At 42.4% G+C, this 25,404-nt stretch overlaps 1 protein-coding gene across 2 annotated transcripts in view; it reads right to left on the reverse strand.

The window, feature by feature from the left end:
• The window catches only part of TSPAN5 (tetraspanin 5), a 171,477-nt gene extending 164,318 nt beyond the window's left edge, over positions 1-7,159 (reverse strand). For both annotated transcript variants that reach the window (XM_032400877.1, XM_032400876.1), the window contains exon 1: positions 6,656-7,159. In XM_032400877.1, coding sequence (XP_032256768.1) covers positions 6,656-6,736 — 81 coding nt within the window. In that variant the 5' untranslated portion in view covers positions 6,737-7,159. The remainder of the gene's footprint in view (positions 1-6,655) is intronic.
• Positions 7,160-25,404: the final 18,245 nt, after the last annotated feature.

A 25,404-nucleotide genomic window follows, 5' to 3' on the forward strand; every position in this document is an offset into this window, starting at 1 on the left:
TCTCACAGGGTGACTACTAATAATTTTTTTAATAAGAGAGAGAGAGAGAGAAAGTGCACAGGGGGGGGTGGGGGGGGTTAGGGGGGGGGGGAGGAAACAGTAAGTTCTTACTGATAATTAGATTGAAAATTTGATGAAGACTGGGCTATTTACATTGTTTCAAAGTAACCTGTCACACAATATGTACAAATTGCAAAAGGATAAAGAGTAACTTTATGGCGGAGCAGCTTGGCAAACACCACTTTAAACAAGTGACCATCATCAGGAATAGGACAAACAGAAATCAGTGCCATCTGATGGGATGCAATGAGACAAACATAGCACCATTTTTGTGATTTTCCTCCCAAAGATGCACAGCCTGAATCTATGAATGAGAAAATGGAAGACAAACCCAAATTGAGGAACATTATACAAAATGATTGGTTTATAATCTTCAAATGTATCAGGATCCTGACAGAGAAAGACTGAAGGAGATAACTAAATATAATGTGTGTTCTCTACTGGATTCTTTGCTTTATAAGACATGACTGGAACAACTGGGAAACTTGAAAGAGGTCTAAGGATTAGGCGATGGTAACGTATCAGTGGTAATTTCCTGGCTTTGATGGCTGTACGGTAGCTATCTAGGAGAATATCCTAGTTTCCAGGAGATATACACTGAAGTGTTAGCGTGATAGCCATCATCCTGGCAACTTTATCTCAAGTGATTCAGGATAAAAACAAATTATACCACATGCAATTTTTCTGTGTTTGAGATTGTTTCAAAATAAAAATTAAAAATCAACAACAGTAAATTAGGAGGATGGAAGTTACTGGGAAACAGATTATATCTACTTGGAGGACAAATGAAACGTGATCCAAAAACAGAGCCATGCTTAAATGAGTTGGCAGGATGTCACAGAGAAAATGTTTCACTGAATAGGAAGTTAGAGGAGAAGATGCCTAGGTACTTTCCAATGATTTCGTAATTCATTCATTCAACAAACACCTACTATGTTTCAGACAGTGTGCTAGACCCTGGGCTTATGAAAATGATGGAGAGATAGTCCCTACAGTTGAGGCTCTTATAATTGAGTGAAGTATAATGATTCAGAAGTTAGAAATGTAAGACAGTCATCAGTGTTACATATGGAAAGAAGTATGTGTCTTCAATACTCCATTGTCTTTAATTGTCTTTAATAATCCAATTTTCATTTATGAATTTTCAATAGACCACACAAAGTTTATTATATGATCATATTCTTTAACATTTTCATCCTAACTCTTTGTGCTAGTGGGTGGTGTTAATTGAGGCATATGCAAAAACTTTATCACTTTTCAATTATGAACAGATGTAAGTGACTTACTTGATGTTTTATTTTAAAATTAAAAGCATCTTCTAAAATAAGTTTCAAAGGAGAAGCTAGGGCTATCCTTACTAGAGGAGACTTAATATTCCAAAAGTGAACCCTGACATGTTCTTCAACAGCTCAAAAGTAACCCCACATCTCTGTGCTCCAATTTTTTCATCTGTCACGAAGATGTCATAATATGCTTGTAAGACGCTTTGAGATGCTTAGAAGAAAGAGATCATAATTATAAAGCTTTGTTAAAATACAGGTTGCTTTCACCTTTTGCCAGGGACTAACTATTATTGTGGACACATTAAGACAGAGTGATCCATCTAAGTGAGCTCACCTTGGCAATTTGATGGTGGGTGGAACATCATTGGGTTTTCCAACTTTCCCCCTTGGCTTCATTTCAGTCTTCTGGCATATCATCAAATGTGAATACTTCAGTGTCTTCTCACTGACCCAAGTGTGAGCAGCCAGACCAAGCAAGTTCAGTATTCATTTATTCTCCCCACTGAGGTCTCTACACCTTTCTTACACTTTTCCCATATGACACTTTCATAACCATATTTAGCTCTCTTCCTACCATCTCCCTGTAATTCAAAAGGCAATTTAGACTCCCATATGGTTGCCATCGAAGCTAACAGATGTCTAGCAAATTAAAACAAAAATTATGACTTATAAACTGCTGATGTATCGTCATTCCAGAGCATCTTACAATTTACAGTGAATCATAAGATAAGGCTTCCTACTTGATGCCCCCCACCCCCCAAGGTTCCCTAAATCTCTCTCCTCACTGAATTTGAGCCCTGTGGAAACAAATTAGATACAACATTCTGCCATTCTGCAAGATAAACCTCCCCTTAAAGACACAATGTAATATTTGAAAGCACATCAAAGAGAAATTTGGCCTCAAGTATCCAAGACTGTTCTAATCGTTGTACTGGGAGGAGAAGAGAAAAATGAGTTGGGTTTTCCCAAATCATTCTTGGTTTTCCCAAGTCATTCAAGGTTTCCAACGATCCATGGGGCTTTTTTCTAATAAGTGACAATTAAATTTACTGTATCCACTTGCCTCATCTCCTTGGCAGATCTTAAGGGTATTATCATTACCTGGCTAAAGTATTCTAGAAGTTCTATAATACAGGATAGAAGTAGTCTAGAGGCAATAACAACAATACTCACCATTTGTTAATTATTGAGACACTGTACTGAGTAATATGTTATCTCACTGAACCACTCGAAACTACAATTCCATTAGATAATGTTATCCTTCCTTATAAACAAGAAATTATGGCTCAGTGCAGCAGAATGTATATTTCAAAGATGACCACAACCCATAGTACTTTGACATCTGTCCATCAAAAGGTGGAATTTCTTTCTTCACCCCCCTCAAAACAGTAGGCTCTATGTGTGCTTTAATAAGTAAAACACATGGAAGTGACACTGGGCCAGTTCTGGGTGTAGCCTTAACTGGTTGTTACCTTCTACCAGTCTCAGAGACAAGAAGAAGCCACATGTAGGTGGCTCCAACCAACAACCCTGGCTGAGCTCTAAGCAAGCATCAGCTGCCAGTCACGTTGAGTACGCCATCTTGGGCATCCGACCCCAGACAACTCCAGCTCCAGCCACATCTCACTGCAACCGTCCAAGAGACCCCAAGTGCAACTGCCCAGATAAGCCTGGTCAAATCTCCTAACTGTGAGATATAATAAGAAAGTTTTGTTTTAAACCACTAAGTGTTAGGGTTGATTGTTATATAGTAACAGATCAACACCAGAATCAGATCACTTTACTGGCCTACAAACAGTTAAGAATTAGAACCAAAGTCCAAAAGAGTCCGGGGCAAAACATCTAGTAATGGTGGGTGATATGATGTGGGGGTTCAGGACCCAAAAGAAGTGACTTTAAAACAAAACTCCCTTTCTCCTCCCTCACCCACCTCAAAGCAGCCTAGGGGTTTTCCAAGAAATGTCCCAATATGGTGACAGCCTCGATAAAATCAATTCCCTTCTAGCTTGAGTTCTTCCAATATTAAATAGGGAAAATGAGATTTTCCCCACCACCACCCTGTGATAACTAATGAGAAAGGAATCTGTACAAGATGTTGACTTTGTTACTCAGAATATCATTACAACTGTTATATAAAAGGATTCATATTTTACACACGAAACAGTAACTCTAATAATAAAACTATATTTAATGACTCACAGGACCACATTTGAGATTCACAGTGGGGACAGGGAAGAATGCATACTATACCAATAAGTGAACAAGCCAAGAAGAAATTAGGGAAAGATGTGTGTCTGTTTTATGAAAGGATCTTTGAGGGAAAAAAATGAAGAAAACTGATCTTCAGACAAGTCTCAGTAAAGAAAAAGTCTGTAATTTAACAAGTGTCCCAATATATGCTATTTTCATTATACATAGTGCCTATCTCTTGTATTTTTCTTCCCTAGCCTATTGGAATTCAACAGATATTTCCTCTGTCAGAACTAGAAAGAACCTTACAACTCATCCAACTCCTTCATTTTAAAAGCTGAGAAACTGAGGCCCAGGGCAGTTAACTGACTAGCAACGAGTCAAACTACTCATTTGCTAGAGAACCAAACTCGCAGTGCTGGTGCTACCATATGTTCAATTTTATTTTGCTAAAACTATACCTCCAAGGGTCCTCAGTGTATTTCAAATTTCTTCTAGCATCTCACAGTGTGACAATGAAAGATTAGGAAGCCACACTCTCTGTTATCAATCTCTTCTTCATACCTGTGTAAGAGTAGCATTGAGTCTGCTGTTTCTGGCAAGAACTTGCAGGATGGTGACTCTGTACTGGGCAGAGACGTGCAACTTTATAGAAGCAGGCTGCCAAGTTACTGACCCCAGCTCTTCAGTCACTAACACCTTAGTCTGAATTACTTTAATAGAATGTTATGGTTACCTTCCTGCTGATCAGGACTAAAAACCATGGTACTGATAAACTGGGAGGTTTAAATATGGGGTAATTTTGAAGCATACAGCAGGACAGGAAAGGTATGGGGGGCATCAGGGTGGAAAGCATTAGGCATAGAAAGGAGGGAGAAGGCGCGTAGAAAGCAGAGTAAGAGAAGGGCCTTGGAACGAAGGCTTCTACTTAACAATTCTGCCTGGGGCAGCTTGTTTAGTTCCACAGCCTAGGTCTCCTTTCAGGCTTCCCATAAAACTTCCCCCAAGAGATGAAGACCTTCAAAATCAGACAAGATGCAGCTCTATTCCAGAACTCTCTTTGCAAGCATTCCACAATTCTTTAACGCTCTCCACAATTCTAATGGTTTTGCCACAACCTAATCCACAGAAAATACTAAATTTACCTCTGTACACTGTACAAAATTACACCAAACTGTCAGGGAAACAGGCCCAAATCCCTTTATTTCTTTTCCACCTCCTGCTATGAAAGTGCATAGAAAGCCCCTGGGTGCTTTTTGTTGCCTGGTAGCTGAAATGTGCAACTTTTGCAAGTGTTCAAGTAGAATCAAGAGGCCTGGACTCACCACCTCACCAAGGTCCAGTCCCAGTTCAGTAGTCCCCGACTCTCAAAGTCACAAAGTTTCAAGTTCCAATAAAATCAAAACACCTCACTCAGAAATGTGACTACCCATCACTTTTCAACATTTCCAGCAAAGGGGAAAAAAGAGAAGCAAAGAAAGAAAATAATTTCTTCTTCCTATAATTGTAGCAATGTTTGACTGCAGGGAGGGGGTGACCACGCACAGGAATCAGGTACAGTCTCTGGCAAAAACAAAAAACAAAAACCACAAAAAGAACCCTGTCTGTGAATGACTAGATACAGTACTGATTCATGTTCTCTGCTCCCCCCCATTCTCTTTATGAGTTTTGAGGACAGATGACATGCTGAGACAGAAAGTAGTCTCCAAACCTTTCCATTTCCCTTTGCAAAACATGCAAACCAACGCAAGATACTTGAACAGAAAACAGGGGAAAAAATTAAAATAGCTTGATAAAATGTGTACAGGAAAAAACAAATGAAAAGCTATATTGATAACTATTCTCATAGATGTATAGGTTTGCAGGAAATGGCTAAAATTAAAGGAGAATCATAATAAACACACCCTGTGTTCCCGCTGCTGTGGATTATTACTGATCCCACCGTTGGATGATTGTTTATCTCATATATGAACCTACACTGAATAGCAACTTGGAGAACACCCCCCAGACAGCCACCATCTTTACTTTCCACGGGGGGGGGGGGGGGGGGGATGCCCATTAAGAAAGGAGATGGGATGGGATGGGGGCTAGGAATAACACAGTCTTTGAACGAATGTTTTCCCCTTGCCCTAGTGAACTCTTTGTCTGGGTGCTGAACACGTTTGTGAGATCAAGGAAAAGAATCCAAACAAAACAAAAGAGTAGGCATCCCAGCCTAATTACAATAGGTGCCCAGCACATTGTGGTGCCAGCAAAGCCAGAGCGTGGTTTGAATCTTGCGTTGAAGAATTTGCTCTCTCCGTACCCTCAATAAAACATGTCTCACACATTCTCTTTGCATTGCTCCAAGGTTTCCCCAAAACGGCCCACTCTGTGTCACTCCTTAGAAAAGGAGGATGTGAGGCACGAACACATTGAAACATGTTGATGGTGACTTGTTATTATCCTGACAATAATATATACATGAAAATAAAACCCTCCACCCCACACGCCCACTGGCCAGTCCATTATGCAAAAGGAGCGCCTTCCAGCTGAAGGGGAAGAGCTCGCAGGAAGCGTTATTTACGTGTACATTACAGAACCATATACCACCGCATCTGCATCCTACACAAAGCCCGAGATGGTGCAAGAAGATACACGCTGAGCATGGCACAGACCAGCCGCGGCAACACGGAGCCAAGCCCTCGTCCAATCAGATCCTTGTTAGAAGGTGGACCTCAGGGTCGGCTCTGCCCGATTAGCCTTCCCTATTATGACACCACGCTCTGCCCAACATCCATATCCCACCGGGAGCAAATCTAATTCGTGTGGTTGCTCATTTCTCAAACTGCCGAGCCCTTTCTTTCATCTGCATCCCTGCTATTCGTCCCTTAAAAAGCCACCCCAAGGCCTGGGTGCCCCCATTCCGGCTCGGTTTTTCTTTTAGCTCTTCCCACTCCTAGAAAGGATTAAATGTTTATCTCTCCAACGCGCAACCTGGAAAGGCGGAAGGCAAATGCCTCTCCAAGCTCGGGCAAGCGCCCGAGGGGCTGCGAAAAGTAAAAGCAGCAAGCAACGTGGGGGGAAATCGTCGCGCATCGATCGGCCACAATAGTTGAAATACCAGAAGCGCTCCAACTTACCCAAAATATGACATTGAAGCCAAATATGAAATATTTGATGCAACAACTGACTTCAGGACCCTTGTAGTGCTTCCCGGACATCCTCTGGGTTCATGAAGACACTTGCCCCGGCAGCCCGAGTTTGGAGCCCCGGAGCACCGTTGCTCAGAGCAGCCCGGAGGGGAGCAGGGGATCGGGGACGCAGCTCCGGGCCGCGGCGCGGCGGCCGGGGCTGAGCCGCGCGGGCACCGACCGGTGGAGAGCGGCTCCCGCACCTCCAGCCCCCTGGCGCGTCGAGGCCGCCGGAGCCGGGGTGGCCGTGAGCGGGCGCAGAAGCCGCGCGCTGCAAGCCCCGAGCCTCGCCGAAGCTGGCCCCGAGCCCAAGGCGAGAGCCCTCGTCTGTCCGCCAGGAGATCTGTCCGTCCGTCGGTCTCCGAGCTTCGGGCAAACGCGGCCGCGGCAGATGCTGGTGGAGACGCTACTCGCTCGCCCGCCCGCCGGCTCGCGCGCGCCCTCCCACCCCTCGCTCCGCCCGCCGCTCGCTCCGCCCGCTCGGCGCGAGGCTCCTCCGCCCGCAGCTCCGCCCGCAGCTCCGCCCGTCGCCCGCCGCCCGCCGCCCGCCGCCCGAGCCCCGGCGAGGCGCGCGCGCGCACGGGCTCGGGCGCTCCCGGGCGGCCGCGGTACCACGTAGCCGCGCCGCCTCCTCCTGCCACCGCTCTCCGCTCCTCCCGCTCCCTTTCTCCCCGCCCTTTCTCCGACCAGCCCCGAGCGCCGCCGACCCCCGAGCGCTGCAGCAGGGTAGGTGAGGAGGATGACAGGCGGAAGGGAAGAGGAAGACCGCCCGGGCAGCACGCGGATTGGGAGCAGCCGGCCGGAGTGACCGGGATTGATGAGCAGCGGGTCCTTCTCCACCACCCGCTGCGGCAGACAGCATCTGGAGGGACGCGGGGGAAAGGGTCGCTCCGGGGAGAGAGGGCTGGGTGAGTGCGGATCCCGCGAGCCCCCCGCCCGCGGACGAGCCCCCTTCCGGGTGCAACCGCGCTCACGCCCCCTCCACCACCACCGGATAGTGTTGCAAGAGAAGACGCGGTGCCACTGAGCGGGAGCGGAAAGGGGTCGTAGACTTTGCTGGGAGCAAAGGGGGAAGGTAGGGTGTTGAGGAAGGGGGAGAAACAGGAGACGGGAAATGGGGGGAGCCGATTGGGAGGGTTGCAAAGGAACGTCTCCGGAATCCAAGTGTGGCTGCAACCCCACCTCCCCACCTGCGGGAAAAATTAGCTTCATCCCAGAAATGCGGACAAGGAAGGAGAGATGGCTCAAAGGCGTCCCGGCCCGGATACGATCCTCGCCCCAGGGTCTGCTGCAATAACAAACTCGGACAGCAAATGCTCCCCCCGCCCCCCCCCCACCAAGACAGAATAGTCCGAAGACCTTGACTGGTTCCTAACTCTAAGAAGCAATTCAGAAGAAGTTCTAGGAAGCCTTTTGGGAAATCGGAATTAGTACTATAGATCATAAACCATTAAGCTTTGACCTCTGGGGGAGGATGGAACGAGTGGCTGGAAACGGTTTTAGAGCGCTACCTGAGAAGGTGCGCCCATTTGGTTGCCTACCCGAGCTCCTCCTGGAGCGCTTTCACAGGGGCCGGCGAGCAGGTACCAGTCGTTCGTGGAAGAAGAATGAACAGCTCAGAACTCTGTGTAAATGTCTTTTGGGAGGTCTTGGGGGTTTTTTCCCAGGCTTCAGAAAGCTAGAAAGAGAGTTGAGATCAGGAAAATTTTCCAGCACCACCCCTGTAACCTGGTACTGGACACAGAAATCTGCGTGTTTCCTAAGCTCCCCAGGTGATACTTAGTACCCTTAGGTTTGAGAACCTTTTGCATAGGGTTTCTCGGATTACCCATCTCTCACTTTTCTCAAAAATAGTTTAGTTAGTTGACAACCTATAATCCAGCTTTGGAGGGGCGAGAGGTTACTTTTTCTCGCAATAAACCACCACCCATTGAGATAGGCCTGGCCTTGAGAGGGATGGAGGCTATATTGAGGTCACAGGGGACCCACAGAAGTGGGAGAGTCAGGAGATCCTCTCCATTCAATACCACAGGACTGTGAAACTGGCTAACAAAGACTTTGGCCCTTTGGATGACAGAACCCTCCCTCCCTCAAAAGTGCCCTCCACCCGCCCAAAGCACACAGCACACTAACCACCAATCTAGTAGGCTTCGAGGGTAAGGTCTGCCTTGTGCAGCAGATAACCTACCAACAGGAAAGCCCTGACAAGCTTTACCTAAGCCTGTTCCTGTGATATTGTAACTCTTTCTATATTATAAATAGAACAGTTCCTGCAGATTCTTGGATATGTCAGAGGAAAGATAGGTCTTAAGCAGAGGTGACACAATTCAGAAAAGGACTGGAAATTAGATCCAATTGATGACTGAGTTGATCCCTAAGCAGGATTTATCTTTGAAATAAAAATCAACAGACAAAGGAAAGTTCAGATAACTCATCAGTAATGGGGGAGGTGGGGAGGGACTAGTTGAATTCTCATTTCATATGTCAAAAGTAAGTTCTAGAGGATTTATGAATTACACACAGTGACAGAAGACAACAGTATTTGTTAAACCTCTAGCTAGAAGTATTTCTCAATGTAGAAGCAATAGAAGGAAGTGATATGGATATGACTGACCTGACCAGTAACCAAAGAAATAGATATTAAAACAAATTAATGATACAGGTATAAAGATAAGGAGCACTGGCTTCCTGGTTCATTGCAGGTGTCGTTATGAAGGGATACCATCCATTCAGAAAGCATTTTGGCTCTGTGTCCCATGTCAGGGTGCACATACATTTTGACTCAGCAGTCCCCCTTCCGGGAATCTAGCCAAAGAAATACTCCAAAACACGGAAAAAGTTACGTACTGCCATTTGTACATCATACCATTATTTTTATTGAAGATTTGGCCACAGCTTAAAGATCCTGGAGTAGGGACTATCCATACCCGTGTCCCTGTAGTCCCCTGGACCCGGACCACAGTATCGCCACATGTTTCTCTGCCTGTACAACATGTCGTTGCTGTCGCCGCCCTTTGTCTGGAGCTGACTCCTCTTACTTATCCTTGACACTTTTTTTTAACTCCAGTATAGTGAACATACAGTGTTATATTAGTTTCAGGTGTACAAGATAGTGATTCAACAGTTCTATACGTGACTCAGTGCTCATCACGATAAGTGTGCTCTTAATCCCCATCACCTGTTTCGACCCTCCAGCATTTTCTAGGTTCCTTCTTTTGTTCCCTCAACACCTCCTACCTACATTCTTGCATTAGCACTGGGAAACTACCTGTGATTACTTGTTTTCCTGCCTGTCTCCTCCACTCTACTGTGACTCCATCAAGGGTGTGGCCCATCTCCTTTTAATCTTAGAATCACTATCGCCTTGCTAATGTGGCAGGTGCTTGATAAATATTTTTTAAACAAATGGATGAATCATTTATTCAAACCTTTTACAACCATTAGGGATGATGATTATAAAGAGTATGTGGCAATGTGAATACATTATAAAGTTAAATTTCAAGGGCACTGTATATGGAATTATCTCAAAGTAATGTTACATGAAAAAAGAAAGATGCAGAACAGCATGCGCAGTAGGTTACCATTTTGTAAAAAAGAAAGAAAGAAAAAGCATGTTGGCAAAGGAGACTGGAAGATTTGTATATACATATACTTCCTTGTTAATGGGTAGGTTATCTACTGAAGAAAATAAAAGAAACTGCTAATAGAGGTTAGGAATGGGATTGGGGAGCAGACTGGAAAACCAAAAGATGTAATGGGAAAGAGACTTGCTTTATATTTTTAATACACCCTTTTGTTTGTTTTTGAAATGTGTACCATGTACATGATATAACTTTCGAAAAATAAATCACTTTATGAAATTTTATGTAATTATATGAGATAAGTTAGGAGTTAATTCTCCCAAATAACAGTTGTGGTTGTGGGATTGTGGTGTGTTGTGTGGTTGTGGGATTTTGTTTTCCTGTTTCTGGTTTCCAACCTTTTTTAATGTGGTTGTATTGCCTTTACAATTACAAAGATAAAATTATAAATAAAGACTAAACTAAGTAATCATTGTATTTATTTCATCACAACTTCTTTAAGTCTCAATAAATTTTGATCTATCTTAAGAAAAAAGGACAATAATTTTCTCCCCGGACACTGCTATGGCCATCTCCTCTACAATTCTGAAGTTAAAAAATGGTTAATAAGTTTAATTACTGAAAAGTTAACCAGCCTTTCAAATGGCAATGAGAACAGGTAAAGCATGTTCTTCTAACAGTTGCCTAGCTGAACAGCAAGATATGACAACAGCATCTTACCAGATTTAAGACACCAGATTTAATGAGCTTGTCTGTTTTACTCTTCCTGCCCACCTTTCTGCCTCCCTCCTCTCTCTCTCTCGTACTATCTGTCTCTCTGCTACTCTAGTTCTTTCTTTTCCTTCTATGCAGCCGGCACTGCTGGTTACCTCCCCTCCCCCATTGCCTCCTTCCTCTCAGAACCTGAGCAGTGTTCCAGTGTCCCCCCTCTTTTAACATCCATACGCTCTAGGGAGACCAGGCCCCCGCCAGGCTCCAAGGGATGTCTTGACCTTCTAAGCCAAACTTGGCTCTTGCCAGGGTTTGGTTCAGAAATGGACTGTGACAAAATTCTGGCCAAGGAGACAGGAGGAGAATCTGCTGAGGGGTTCCTCACATCTAACAGACAGTGTCTTTTTGGCCTTGAATTTAATTGTGTTTGGATACGACACCTGGATCACATATAGCCTGACAGTAAAAACCGCACAAGGATGGCAGAGTGAGAAAAACCAGAGAGAACCTAGGCCTTCATGACATTGCTGCATGGCTGACTTAAGCCTAGCTCAGGACTTCCTGTCATAGAAGAGACTTGCTTGGTTTCGGCACTCTGAGAGGGTTTTCAGTTTCAGGCAGCTGAAAGTACTCTCCTCTGAGCTTCTCTCCCGCCCTTTGATTCTCTCTTCTTGAATCCTCTCCAGCCTTTCCACGTTTCCCTCAGTAACATTCATTTTCTGTTTTTCCCTCCCCTCTCCTCTCTTCCCCAACTGTTCCTGTCTCTCTTAAATAATACAGGGCACACCTTTAGTGCACTGTCTGCCCAGCTTACACCCACTCCTCTCTCTCAGCCTTTCTCAACCACAAAGCACTTCCCCACCGCCCGCCATGTTTGTACTTCACAGTGGACAGAACTGTGTAGACCCAGCCTGGCCGGCCTGAGAGTCTGCCTCCTTCGAGGGGATTCAGTAACAAAAGGATCCCTTCATGTGGCTGAAATGGTGGTGAGGTTTTTAGTAGAGTTGGAGGGAGGAAGCCAAACTCTCTCTCTCTCTCTCTCTCTCTCTCTCTCTCTCTCTCTCTCTCTCTCGTCTGTCTGCAGAAAGAGGAAGGAAGCATAAATGCTGAGAGAAAGAGCGGCAGTCTCTGACAGCCTGGACCGCAGGATTGGTGGTGCATTTTTTCCTCTGAAAGGCTTCCAGCCCCGCTAAAGGCTTTTCTGCTTCTGGAGTTCTTCAAGTGGACCTTGTCCTTGAGGTTTATGAGATTTTTTCGACAGAATCCTTCTATCTCATCCCATTTTGGCTTTAGCTCCTTTGAAATGGGCTCCTTACATTTGCAAATCAAAGAACCTTGATTAGATAATGGGCCATCCCACCTCAAATCCACTGTGAAATGAGGTCAACTTAAAATATTTTTTTAATGAGCCATAATATAAAATTAAAACGTATTCTCATTATATTTAATGGATTAACTATTGCGCCTGCTGTTTTTAGTTGAAAATGTTACATTAAATTAAAATGTTATATTTTTCTGAACAACAATTTCTGTGACCAGGACCAGCCCCATGCCCCTCTAGCCCTATACCCACACATACCATTAAAGAAGATTAGCTTTCAGAGCCCCAGGAAGATGGAAAAAGAAAGTATTTTTGTATCAAAAATATGATTAAACAAGTATATGTAGAATACAATTGTTTCACTTTTTAAAATCAGTTAATAACTGCTCATACAGTAAGATTCTATCTTTTACAAAATAGGACAGAACAGGCATGGATTTGATTCTACTTCCTTTTGCAAATACTACCTCGATTTCCTCCTGCTTTCGCTAAGCCTGTGAATCAAGGTCCCAGGTGCCAGGCCCTTCCTTCACCTTAGGCGGGAGCAAATATGAGGAAGCTACTCTTTGTAATGCTGAACCACCTGGAGTTCAATGACATGAACCCAGGTAGCTCTTCAGACCTTCGGGATCCTCCTGGTTCTTCCACCCTCCCTCTGCTGCCATACCTAGTTTATTTCTTTCCAGTAAGTTTTCTTTCTGATTAAATTCGTCAATGCTCGTTTGTATGGCTTAGACCAAAAAAGTCTTAAGAATGCTATGTGAACTCTTAAAAACAACTTTTTAGAGAAAAACGTCAACTTCTGATTTCAAAAATAGCATATTCTCATTACACAATATTTAGAAAACATTTTTAAAGAATCACCCATGACAACAGTTCCAAGGAAAACTATTGTCAATATTTTGATATATTTTCTTCATTAACAAATATTTTTATGTGATTGATCTCATTCTGCAGAGAAAAAAATGCAAACCTATTATACCTTCCATTTCCAGTGCCCAAAAATAGTGCCAAGAAATCCTCTCTCAGAACAGAGGCAAGGCCATCTCAATTTCCAGGCTGTGGTTATCAGTCAAGATTCTAACCTCATTGCCCCATAGCTCTAGCCCTTGAGTGTTTTCCTTTTCTACCACGTATCTGTTTCCATTCTTACAAGGCAAACATGCCTGCATGTTCCCTTACATTCCTAAGTCATTCCCAACTCCAAAGGATCTCAAAAAGCCATTTCCATACAAATTTTAGGATTATTTGTTCCATTTCTTTGAAAAAAGTTGATGGTATTTTGATAGGGATTGCATTAAATGTGTATATTGCTCTAAGTAGCATTGACATCTTCACAATCGGAGGGGGAGATGAACCATGAGAGACGATGGACTCTGAGAAACAAACTGAGGGTTCTAGAGGGGAGGGGGGTGGAGGGATGGGTTAGCCTGGTGATGGGTATTAAAGAGGGCACATACTGAATGGAGCACTGGGTGTTATATGCAAACAATGAATCATGGAACACTACATCAAAAATTAATGATGTCATGTATGGTGATTAACATAACATAATAAAATTTAAAAAAAACTAATGATGTACTATATGTTGGCTAATTGAACATAATAAAATAAATAAAAATAAATAAAATAAAATTATAAATTTTATTTAAAAAAAAAGGCCATTTCTATCACATAAACCAACCCCACCCTTCCATCCATCACCAGATCAAATTACTTTGCAATTAAGCATAATTCAACTCCTTATGAAATCTGTCCCCATTTAATGCTAGGCATGCATATCCAGTAATTGCCTCTTTCGCCATGCAGGTTTTTTTCACTTCTAAAACTTTTGCTTCTGTGAGACACCCCTTTCCAGTGAATTTATAATGGGTGGAACATTGAACTTAATGTTCAGAAACAGGAAATAGATACTAGCAGATTCATCAGATATCTATTTAGGTTTTATTATGCAGAATCAATTGATTCAACCACAAATATTTATTGAGCACATCTCCTGCTAAAGCACCTGTGTTCATGGCACCTGCCATAAAAGTACACCTGGAAGAAATAGACAGAGGTAAGAACTCAGGTCAAGGGCACCTGGATGGCTCAGTCAGTTAAGGGTCTGCCTGCGGCTCAGGTCATGATCCCGGGGTCCTGGGATCAAGCCCCATGTCAGGCTCCCTGCTCAGTGGGGAGCCTGGTTCTCCCTCTCTCTCTCTCTCCTGCTCTCTCTCTCTCTCTGTGTCAAATAAATAAATAAAATCTTAAAAAAAAAAAAAAACTCAGGTCAGAGTGGATTAAGTGCCATAATTCCAACAAAGCTCAATATGCGTAAAGACCATGAATACAAGCCTCTTCCAGATCTATTTTTTTCTTTTCTTTTTCTTTCTTTTCTGTAGTAGTAGTACTATTTGTAGTAGCACTTAGTAGTAGCACTAAGATAAAATTGCTAGGAGCAAAAACTAGTTATGTTAATTAAGACTGAATGTCCTATATCTGAATAATTTATTTGAATGAGGTCAAGAATCTGAAAGAATAAGTTTTTAAAGTCATACTAACCACACAGTACAGGCTGCTGTGGGAAACACTTTGCCAGTTCCTCAAAACAGAATTACTATATGATTCAGCAATTCTACTCCTAGAGGTGCGTGTGTGTGTGTGTGTGTGTGTGTGTGTGTGTGTATCCAAAAGAATTGAAAGCAGGGACCCAAACAGGTACATGTATAACAATGCTCATAGCAACCCAATAGCCAAAAGGTAAAAATAAACCAAGTGTCCATCAACAAATAAGTGGATAAACAAATGTGGTATAGACATTCATTGGAATATTATTCAGCCTTAAAAAGGAATAACATTCTGATACATGCTACAACATGGATGAACCTTGAAAATGCTATGCTAAGTGAAATAAGCCAGACACAAAAGAGCATATATTTCATGATTCCACTTATACGAAGTACCTAGAATGGGCAAACTCCCGGAGACAGGAAGTAGAGTAGAGGTTACCAGAATTGAAGGACAGGGGAGTGGGGAGTTATTGCTTAATAGGTAGAGTTTCTGTTTGGGATGATGAAAAAGTTCTGGAAATGGAAAGTGGTGATGGTTGCATGGACTTATGAAAACTTAATGCCACTGAACTGTACATTTAAAAATGGTTAGAATGGTAACCTCTATGTTATGTATATTTTACCACAACCAAAAAGTCTACTCTTAAATAAACTGAGGAATAGTTCAAAATATTGAAAGGATAAGTTGCTCTCAGAAGTCTAAATATGATCAAAATTAAATGTCCAATATATGCATTCTAAGACTATGAGTTGTGTGTGTCCTCACTTTAGGAAATCTAATAGAAGTGTAAAAATAAATTAAAAGACAATTGCATGTAAAAGTATCTATTTTATAGAGGGATTTATCCAAGCATTCATTTAAACAAGGACCTTGGCAAGTAAACTTGAGAGCAGAAACACTCTCCGGAAAGAAGTATCAGGAAACTGGGGTCCCTCTCTGGTGCACAATCCCAGCCACCTGTATTTTTTCCTTCCAGGGGAACTCTGGCACCTCTCAAGCCTCCCGTGAGAATCCAACACATGTGAGGTGAGTTGGGGACGTGTGGTTGAGAACGCAGCTACCTTCTAAGCTGACAACCTGAGTTTTCATTTCAGTAGTTTAGCTATCTTTTCTTTTTTCTTTTCCTTTCTTCTCTTTTTTTTTTTAAGGGAGAGAAAGAGTGGGCATGAATGGGGTGGGAAGGAGAGGCAGAGGGAGAGGGAGAGAGAATCTCAAGTAGACTCCCCACTGAGCATAGAGCCCCACTCGGGGCTCCATCTCCCAACCCTGAGATCATGACCTGAGCCGAAATCTAGAGTCAGAAGCTTAACCGACTGAGCCAACCAGGTGCCCTATCAGCTCCCTTTTCTATTAGACTATAGACTTCTTGGAGGCAGGATCAGATTCCTTTGCAGCATGTTGCCTGGCTACACATACTAGCTGCATAATACTATTTCCTGAATAAGTAAATGAATGACTTAATAACTGTAGTAAAAATGGCTATGGAAGGTCAAACAAAAATAGCTATAAAGCAGCTCTGAAATTCTAATACATAGGAGATCTAACTTGAGCCATAAAGTTCAAATGACACATAAAATCTTAGAGATACTCCTCAAAGCATAAAATGAGAAAAATCTGTGTTCAAGTTTATCCTCTCTTCTCTGACAAAAGAGGCATATTTTCCACTCTGTAACTCTGCCGTGTACCCAAATGCACCACATTCACTAGGTTCACAATAAATACTGTTGACAGAATGAATGACAAGGCAAAAAATAGCTTGCAGTACTTTTCATTTTTTACAAGTGTGGAAAGCATATTAAACCATCTGCTGATTAAAAATATGCGTGTTTTGACTTGCATATGAATCAAATTAACATACATAAATCCAGCCTCTTCACATCACTGGATTCACAGCCATAGCCAATGTAATTTTCTGTGTTTCTTCAAATTCATCAATTTCAGAGTGACATAATTAAGTTATTAGGCAGAAAATACACAGCAATGATATATAACTAAAAGCTAACTTTTGTTTTATTTCAAGTCAATGATTGTTTATCCTCTAAAGATTAAAAAAAAGCATAAAATTCTTGAATATCTAAAATTTTATGTTCGAATGTGCTCTACAAATACCTAATATCACCATGGAAAACTAAAATTTGAGGTACAGAACAGGAACTATGATCCCTCGGTATGATGAATTAGGATTAACCAGAGTACTGTATGTTGGATTCCAGCACCTTGCTGCCTTTATAACCCCAGAGACAACTTGTAAACTTCAGTTTCTACCTGCTCCCACTGGCCCATCACTACCTTCTTCTCTCCAAGACCCTGTCTGGAACAGGGAAGATGTTCCGGGAAATAGAGGGACAACCCTGTTTGCTGTTACACTAATGGACCAGGCGACCACCCTGGGAGAAAAAACACAGCCAAACTGCAAACCTAGGTCAGACCAAACACCAGGTCAGGGCGAAGACAGTTAAGACAGGGTCAGTCGCTGTTACTAAGAGACACCTGTCCCTTTCTCTTAACTCATCAGTCCCCCAGGATTCACCACCATCTGGACCACCATTCCAGGACCAAGAATGTAGCCCCAGTGGAATCTCCAGCACCTTGCTATTGATATACCTCTGGCACTATAAACCTGCCACCATATAAATGCCCAGCACCTTGGTCATTGGGTCCTCCCAGGACTACTAGCTCGGAGCCATTGAGAACAATAGAAGTCTTTCTACAGCAGTATTCTCTAGCTCTGCCTGGTGATAAGAATCTTCTAGGGCTGTTGATCTAGACACAGATGTCCAGGCCATTTCCATAGACAATCATATTTAGGAGATCTAGTTGGGGTCCAGGAATCTGAATTTTTAACAAGTGCCCAGGTGATGCTCTTCACCGGGGAATTTTGGAAAATACTGAGTTCAGTACATTCAGTACATTCTTCTTGAGTCTCCTAGTTGGGGGTGGGGAGTTGGTGCAGGGCTTGTGTTGCTCTGTATGGGTTCAAGCCTCATCATCCTCAGGGATAACGAAGGTGGGTGTCCTTTGTACATTGAGAAGTCTTTGTAAATCCAAGGCATGCTGTCATTATCATGATTATATATGTTTAACCACAGCCTCCAGGACAATATGCAAAGCTGGGGTGAGCATCTTCTCCACACAGTAGGGCTAAATGACCAGCCACAGTCCCTGAGGCCCCAGAAGTTGGAGAGGATGAGGCGTGGCCAAAGGAAGAGGTGAGAGGGAGGAGGAGGAGCAAAGGGATCTGGATCCCTGGGATCCAGAAATTACTACATATGTATTTCAATCCACAGCTGCTTTGGCTGCTGATATAAATCAAAGGAAGAAGGAGGGAGACCGAGGGAGAAAATGTAAACAGCATGAATTTTTCAGATATTAAAAACTGACTGTGTTAGCTGAATTATTCATTTATTGAACTTCCAATTTATTTTTCAGTACTACTATGTGAATACATGTGAGGTGGGCTCTGAGATACAGCTAGGTACTAAGATAAGCACCTATGATGGGTGGCCATACGAAGTAGGGTGCCTGTGAATTGTACTTATCTACATGAGGTTCCCACAGCTGGGGACAAGATTCTATCCTGGCAGTTTTGCTGCTGACTTAACCATAAATTAAAGATGGATGTAGTTAGAACACAGTCTCCCCCATGGACACAAAGCCCAGGCCCTTCCTTCCAATATTGATAAAGAAAATTTGCAATGATGCCAGAAATGAAAGATATGCATATTCTTGCAGGGAGCTGGGAGATAATTTAGAGACAACAACCACTCTCTTTCTGAGACTTGAAGGAAAGAAGTTGGGAGTTACATTGTAGCCTGCAGAATCACATGGCATTAAGAAAAAGAAAATCGTGCTCCAGGTCTCCTTTAAAAGACGAATTCGATCTTCTGTGATTGAATATGTTCCTGCATACTAATGGAGAAATGGACTGGCTTTTCCTGATCCCATCTAAAGGCAAGAGTATACAACCAAATATTAGCAACTCAACTCAGCAAAGACACATTGTACAAATAAATAGCCTGAATGAGTAGAGCAGTTAAATCTCCTAGATGGCAATTGTTTGGGAAGAATCCTTCAAGTTTCTGAATACATTTTAAAAGATACAGGAATTCGGGGCGCCTGGGTGGCTCAGTCGGTTAAGTGTCTGCATTCGGCTCAGGTCATGATCCCAGGGTCCTGGGATTGAGCCCCGCATCCGGCTCCCCGCTTGGCGGGGAGTCTGCTTCTCCCTCTCCCTCTGTCTGATGTTCCCCCTACTTGTGCTCACTCTCTCTCTGTCAAATAAATAAAAATCTTTAAAAAAATAAATAAATAAAAGATACAAGATTTCAAAGTTAACTCTCCTCAGGTCGGAAATGTATCTTAGCCCTTTAGAAGTTGTAGCTCCTTCCATGGCGACAAACATTTCCCCAGGAGCTGGGTGGCAGCCAGGAAATGGCTTTAGGATAATTAGAAGTATATTAGATGCCAAATATGCCCCCAAAGCAGCCTCTTTTAACAGTCACATAAAATATGGGAAAGACACTTAACAATTCTCATTTTCAATTACAATTCCTTAGGTCTCATTCTTTTTTCCTCAGATATGTATAAGAAAAAACATTTGTCCATGCTCATCCTGCTGATAAAATTTCAATCACTGAAACTTTCCCTTTAAAAGTAACAAGGCTTTTTATCTCCCTGAGTTAGCCAGATAACGATTGCACAGGCCACTCGGAATCACCAGAGAGCTGAAACTGGAGCAGCGCGGATAAATGAGATCCCTGTAGATAAACCACACAATTCAGGGCAGTCGGGAGGTGCAGCCTCTTCCCTCACTTAACCTTGTACCAAAGCTGCTCTGGGTAATTTGACTCCCTGCATGCTTTTCTCTGTTGGAATGGCCTTTAGGGAGATGTTAGCCAGGGAGGCAACACCCTGAAAAGGAAGGAAAACTGTATAAGGACATAGGAGATCTACCCTAACTCATCTGCCACGCTCGCTCAATTACTTGGCTAACGGAAAACCTTAGCTGCCTTACTGGGAAGGGCAGAAGTGACACTGAATGTGTGGGACAGACATCTTGATGTGGAAGAACTCTCCTAAGTCCCTGCTGCGGGCAAGTGGGAGAGTAAGTGGGTTCCAGGCTATTCCAAAAGCTATTACTTTTATCGGTTTACATGTTGGGGTTTCATACAGGATTTCATTTTCTGCAGCGTATCCCCCTACTAAAGAAAGTTTGCAACCCCCTGACCAAAAACAATGGCTTCCTTTCAGTTCTCACACCCTTTGATTCTTTAACGTTCAATAAGAGGGATAAATACCTGCTAAAGCGACTAGAAGGTCTCAAAGTATTAACTAGATATTGATAGAATCTGCAAAATGAAGAGACACTTGAGGGATGTGAAAGAGGAAATTTAAAGGGAAATCCTGAGGATGCATGTCTCCTCTAGATTAGGAAAGAGAGCTACCTCATTCTTTCTTCCTCCCTTCTCATGGCAAACTTCTAGCCCTGCCCCAGTGGTTCTCAGCTCTGGCTGCCCGACAGAATCGCCTTGTGCAACCATTGGGCTTCACGTTTGAGGATTCTGAGTCAACAGATGTGAGGATGGAGCTTTTTCAGCTATTCCAGTTTTGTTTTGTGTACATGTGCGCGTGCGTTCATGTCTGTGTGTGTGTGTGTGTGTGTGTGTGTGTGTGTGTGTGTAAGGATCCACAGGTGACTTTGATGTGTAACTAGGATTGAGAATCTCTGCTTCGCTTCAGTTCTCCTACCTTTCCTAAGACTGTTCTCATGAAAGACATGAACAACCTCCCCAAAGTCAGTTATCATTTTTCGGCAGATGACTCGAAATCAAACTCTCTAGAAACAACCGCCTTGCATCTGGGTGTCTCCTCAGCTTTTCGTCCACCAGCCAGCCTTGCCTCCAGTATCACTCCATCTGTGAGGGGCAAAGTCCGTCCAGTGTCTCAAGCTCTCAGGGACCCAAAGGCATCTAAGAGTCTGCCACTCCCTGTGCAGCCAGCGTCCTATCTGCACAAACTTAACAAACCTACTCCTGTAGCTGATTTTAAAGCACGTCCCAGCTTTCCATTCCTACTGCCACGCTGCAAATCAGGATCCCTTTATTTCTTGTCCATGTTGTTTATAGCCACTTACAGGGGTCTCATTCTCCCATCTTTACCCTCTTTGACCTATACTAATCTGACTTCACTAACCCCTTGTTTAAATAACTACAAACAACTAACCCCACAGCCTACCCTTCCAAAAAAAAACAAAAACAAAAACAAAAACAAAAAAACCCCTTCATCTATCTTTTAAGTTCGACAGTAGAAACCCAGTCTAAGTTTCCAGCCTGATCTTGGATTACATAGCGGCAGGAACACAATCCACCAACCAAAGAGCATTGTTCTTTCTTTTGTAAACATGTCCTAGGCTTTCCTAATTATGTGCCCTGAGGGCTCTCACATTCTACAACACCCTCCTCCCCATTCTATGCCACCTCCTTCCTAAAGGCTCTCAGGAATTCTCCAGGTGAATCTGAAGCATAATGAAGAACTCTGTGCCGGATGCTCTTTCATAGTGATCATTATCTCCTGTCTTGTGGTGTGGTTATCTACGGCTATATCTTATCCCCTGTACGAAGCTGTGGCCTCTTCCGAGCCCTGCCCTGTGGGCCTTGGAGCTGTATTGAGAGTGGACTTTGAAACCAGAAAGCCCTGTATTTAAATTCCAGCTTTGCCCCCCAACAGCTGTTTGAGATGGTTCAAATTATTTGACCCTTCTTCTGCTTTAGTTTCCCAATCTGTAAAATGGGAATATTAATATCCAGTTCCTAGGATTAATGTGACATGTGAATGAGTTAATGCATCTAAGGTGTCCGACACACACAAAAAAGGCTCTCAACAAATGGTGGTTCCCATTAATAAATGTTGAATGGAGGCTCCCTGAGCTTTTATCTATAATGGAAGGTGATGTCCTGCTAACCCAGCTTGATGGGAACCTTCCTCTTTGGATATTTGCCACCTAGTCCTTTTTACTCATTAAGAAGATGGTGAGATATTTTTGAGACAAGACTCTGAAGCAGAGAAGTAATGGCGTTTTCCCTATTATCTGTTGGTCAATAATAATAAAGCTTGGCAGTAATAGTGAAATGGCAGGTAGACAGGAAAGGGAGAGAAAGGACAGCAAGAAAACCCTGAATTAAAATATCCAGCAATACATAGTGAGAGATATAAAATGCCTACAACTTTGCAAAACAAATATCTAGTTACATTATGCAACAATGGAAAAAGCCATAGTCAGGAGGGTAGAAATCATTATATAATAGGAGAGCTATTAATATAATACATCAAATCATTATGTCAAATACACAAAAATATAATCCTTCTATGTATAATGCATTTGATAAGATTCAACACCAATCCCTAATAGCGTTATTTTAAGAGTAGAGATAGAAAAAATATTTTCTTAATATAAGAACAAGTATAAGATTAAAACCAATAGCCAGCATTATATATAGGTATATTTTGCTTTTGTTTTTAATTTGACAGAGAGAGAGACAGCGAGAGAGGGAACACAAGCAGGGGGAGTGGGAGAAGGAGAAGCAGACTCCCCGCTGAGCAGGGAGCCGGATGTGGGGCTCGATCCCAGGACCCTGGGACCACGACCCAGGCTGAAGGCAGATGCCTAACAACTGAGCCACCCAGGTGCCCCCAGCATTATATTTAAAAGTAAAACATTAGTGATATCCCCATTAAAAATATGTACAAAAGAAGGAATATTATTTAATATTTTTCTGAAAGTTATAACCAATGCAATAAGACATGATACAAAATTAAAAGTATATTATTAATAATGAAGACATAGAATGATGTTTATTTTGAGATGAAGTCATTATACAACTCTAAGTCCAAAGAAATAATTTAAAAATTGATTAAACACAGAGAATGTAAGATAAACAGGAATTAAAAGCACTCCAATATAATTGAAATAATCAGTTGGAAACTTTTAAAATTCATAATTATATGTAGTTCTTTTTTTTTAAAGATTTTATTTATTTGAGAGAGAGCAAGAGTGTAAGCAGGGAGAGCACAAATGGGATGGGGTGGGAGGAGCACAAGAGGAGAGCACAAAAGGGGGAGGGGCAGAGGGAGAGGGAGAAGCAGACTCCCTGCTGAGCAGGTAGCCTGACTCAGGGCTCAGATCTGAATCTGAGGACCCTGTGATCATGACCTGAGCTGAAGGCAGCCACTTAACCCACTGAGTCACCCAGGAGCCCATATTTATATGTAGTTCTAAAAAAGATTGAGATGTTTGTGAGAAAAAATTAGTACGGAGAGCCCATACACAGTAACAACAAAAAAATATAAAATGCTTAGAAATAGCCTTAATGCATAATATCTTTCATCTCTTCAAAGAAAAGAGCAAAATTTTATTGTGATATATTTATTAGAGCTTGAAAAAATGGAAAAATATATTGTGTTCCTGAGCACAAAGACATTGTTCTAAATATTTAAATGTTTTCAAAATAATATGGTTTTAATAAAAACACTCAGCAAGTATTTATCAAGCATTTATTATATGCCCAGCAAAATTTTAGGTCCTGGGGATAACCATACAAGGAGTAAATAACACAAAGACTCTACCCACGTGTGTTCAGATTTTTATGGAGCTGACACATCAAATAAAGCCTTACTATAACATAATGTCAGATAATAATATGTTCATTGAATAAAAATAAAACAGGGCTAAGAAAGAATGAAAGGAGGAGAATGTTGTTTAGAAGAGAGTGGTCAGGAAAGACCTTTGAGGAAGTAACACATGAACAGAGAGTTGAATAAAGGGTAGTAGAGAGCCATTTGGCTGTCTGAAGGAATAGTGTTTCTTGCAGAGGGAATAGCAAATGCAAAGACCAGACATGAAACCATGCCTGATGTCTACCAGGAACAATTAGTAACCCGATGTTGTTGAAACAGAGCAAGCGAAGTGAAGACTGGTAGGGGATTACAGAGGTAATATGGAACAGATCATCTAGGGCCTTGTGGGTCATATAAGCTCTGGATTTTGTCCAAAATCTGATGGTAGCCACTGGAAAATTTTTATCAGATGAGGATGTGATTTAATTATATTTTTAAAAAATTTTGTCTGGTCTCAGTGCTGAGAATACATAGGGTAGAAATGAGGGGGAAATAGTAAGAGCAGTTAGATGGCTATTGAATTCAGCCTGGGAAAAAAAATGGACTTGTGCTGGGGTCAGTAGGAGCAGGGGAATCAGAAGTAGATTCCAGATCTATTTGGAGATAGACAAAAGGTTTGCTGATGGGTTAAGTAAGAGGGGTGAGAGAAAGAGAGGGATCAAGGTTGGCCCCTAGGTTTTGTCTTGAAGCAACTGGTTGGATCATAATGTTAATTACTGAGATGGCAGAGATGGGGAAAGAAGCAGGAGTTGGGGACTGAAATCAAGAGCTGTGTTTTGAATATATTAAGTTTGAAATGTCTATCAGACTCCAAGTGGAGATGATGAACAGGCAGTTGTTATGAATCTGAGACTCAGGCGTACTTCTTGGGCCATCAGCAGGTAGGTGGTCCATAAAGCCAGCGGGTTGGATGACGTCATCTGTGGAGACGATGTACACAGAGAGACGTCTAGGGGTTGCCAACATTTAGACTTTGGGACAAGGAAGAAAATCCAGCAGAGGAAACTGAAAGGAGGCAGCTAGTAAAATAGGGGAGAAACTTGCAGAGTTTAGAGTTTCAGAAGCCAAATAAGTAGTTTAATATAACTCCCATCAAAATATCAGTAATTTGGGGTGCCTGGGTGGCTCAGATGGTTAAGCATCTGCCTTCAGCTCAGGTCATGATCCCAGGGTCCTGGGATCGAGCCCCACATCGGGCTCCTAGCTCAGCGAGGAGCCTGCTTCTCCCTCTCCCTCTGCCTCTCTCCCTGCTCATGCTTTCTCTCTCTCTCTCTGTATCTCTGTGTCTCAAATGAATAAATAAAATCTTAAAAAAAAAAAAATCAGTAATTTGTTTTTATTAACTAATAAAATAATCTAAAACATACCAGGAATTTTAATGCACACCTAGGATATTGGGCCATCCCACCACATACTTCTTTTATAACAACTGATATAGACATGATATTTTATGACCTTGTCAATGAAAATGAACCCCTATATATAATCTGTATAACCCTTCCATCTTTATACCGGCATACTTGTTTCAGCCACCTTGCTGGTGCCCTTGTAGCAAGGTAACAAAATATAGCCCATGCTTGAGAAGATTTTGCCTAGGAAATATTGCAAAAAAAAAATTTTTTAAGTAGGTTCTGTGGAGCCCAACTCACGACCCTGAGATCAAGACCAAAGCTGAGATCAAGAGTTGGACACTTAACCAACTGAGCCACCAAGGCATCCCAGAAATTTTGCTTTTGATACTCACAGATTGATACTATTTATGTAACTATCCATTATGCCATAAGAAAGCATATTAAACCATTGGGCAGTGATGAATTATTTAATAAATGGTATTGGGACAAGTGTCTAGAAAAATGAAA

This window comes from Phoca vitulina, unplaced genomic scaffold (genome assembly GCF_004348235.1).
Source record: "Phoca vitulina isolate PV1807 unplaced genomic scaffold, GSC_HSeal_1.0 scaffold3, whole genome shotgun sequence".
Classification (NCBI taxonomy): domain Eukaryota; kingdom Metazoa; phylum Chordata; class Mammalia; order Carnivora; family Phocidae; genus Phoca; species Phoca vitulina.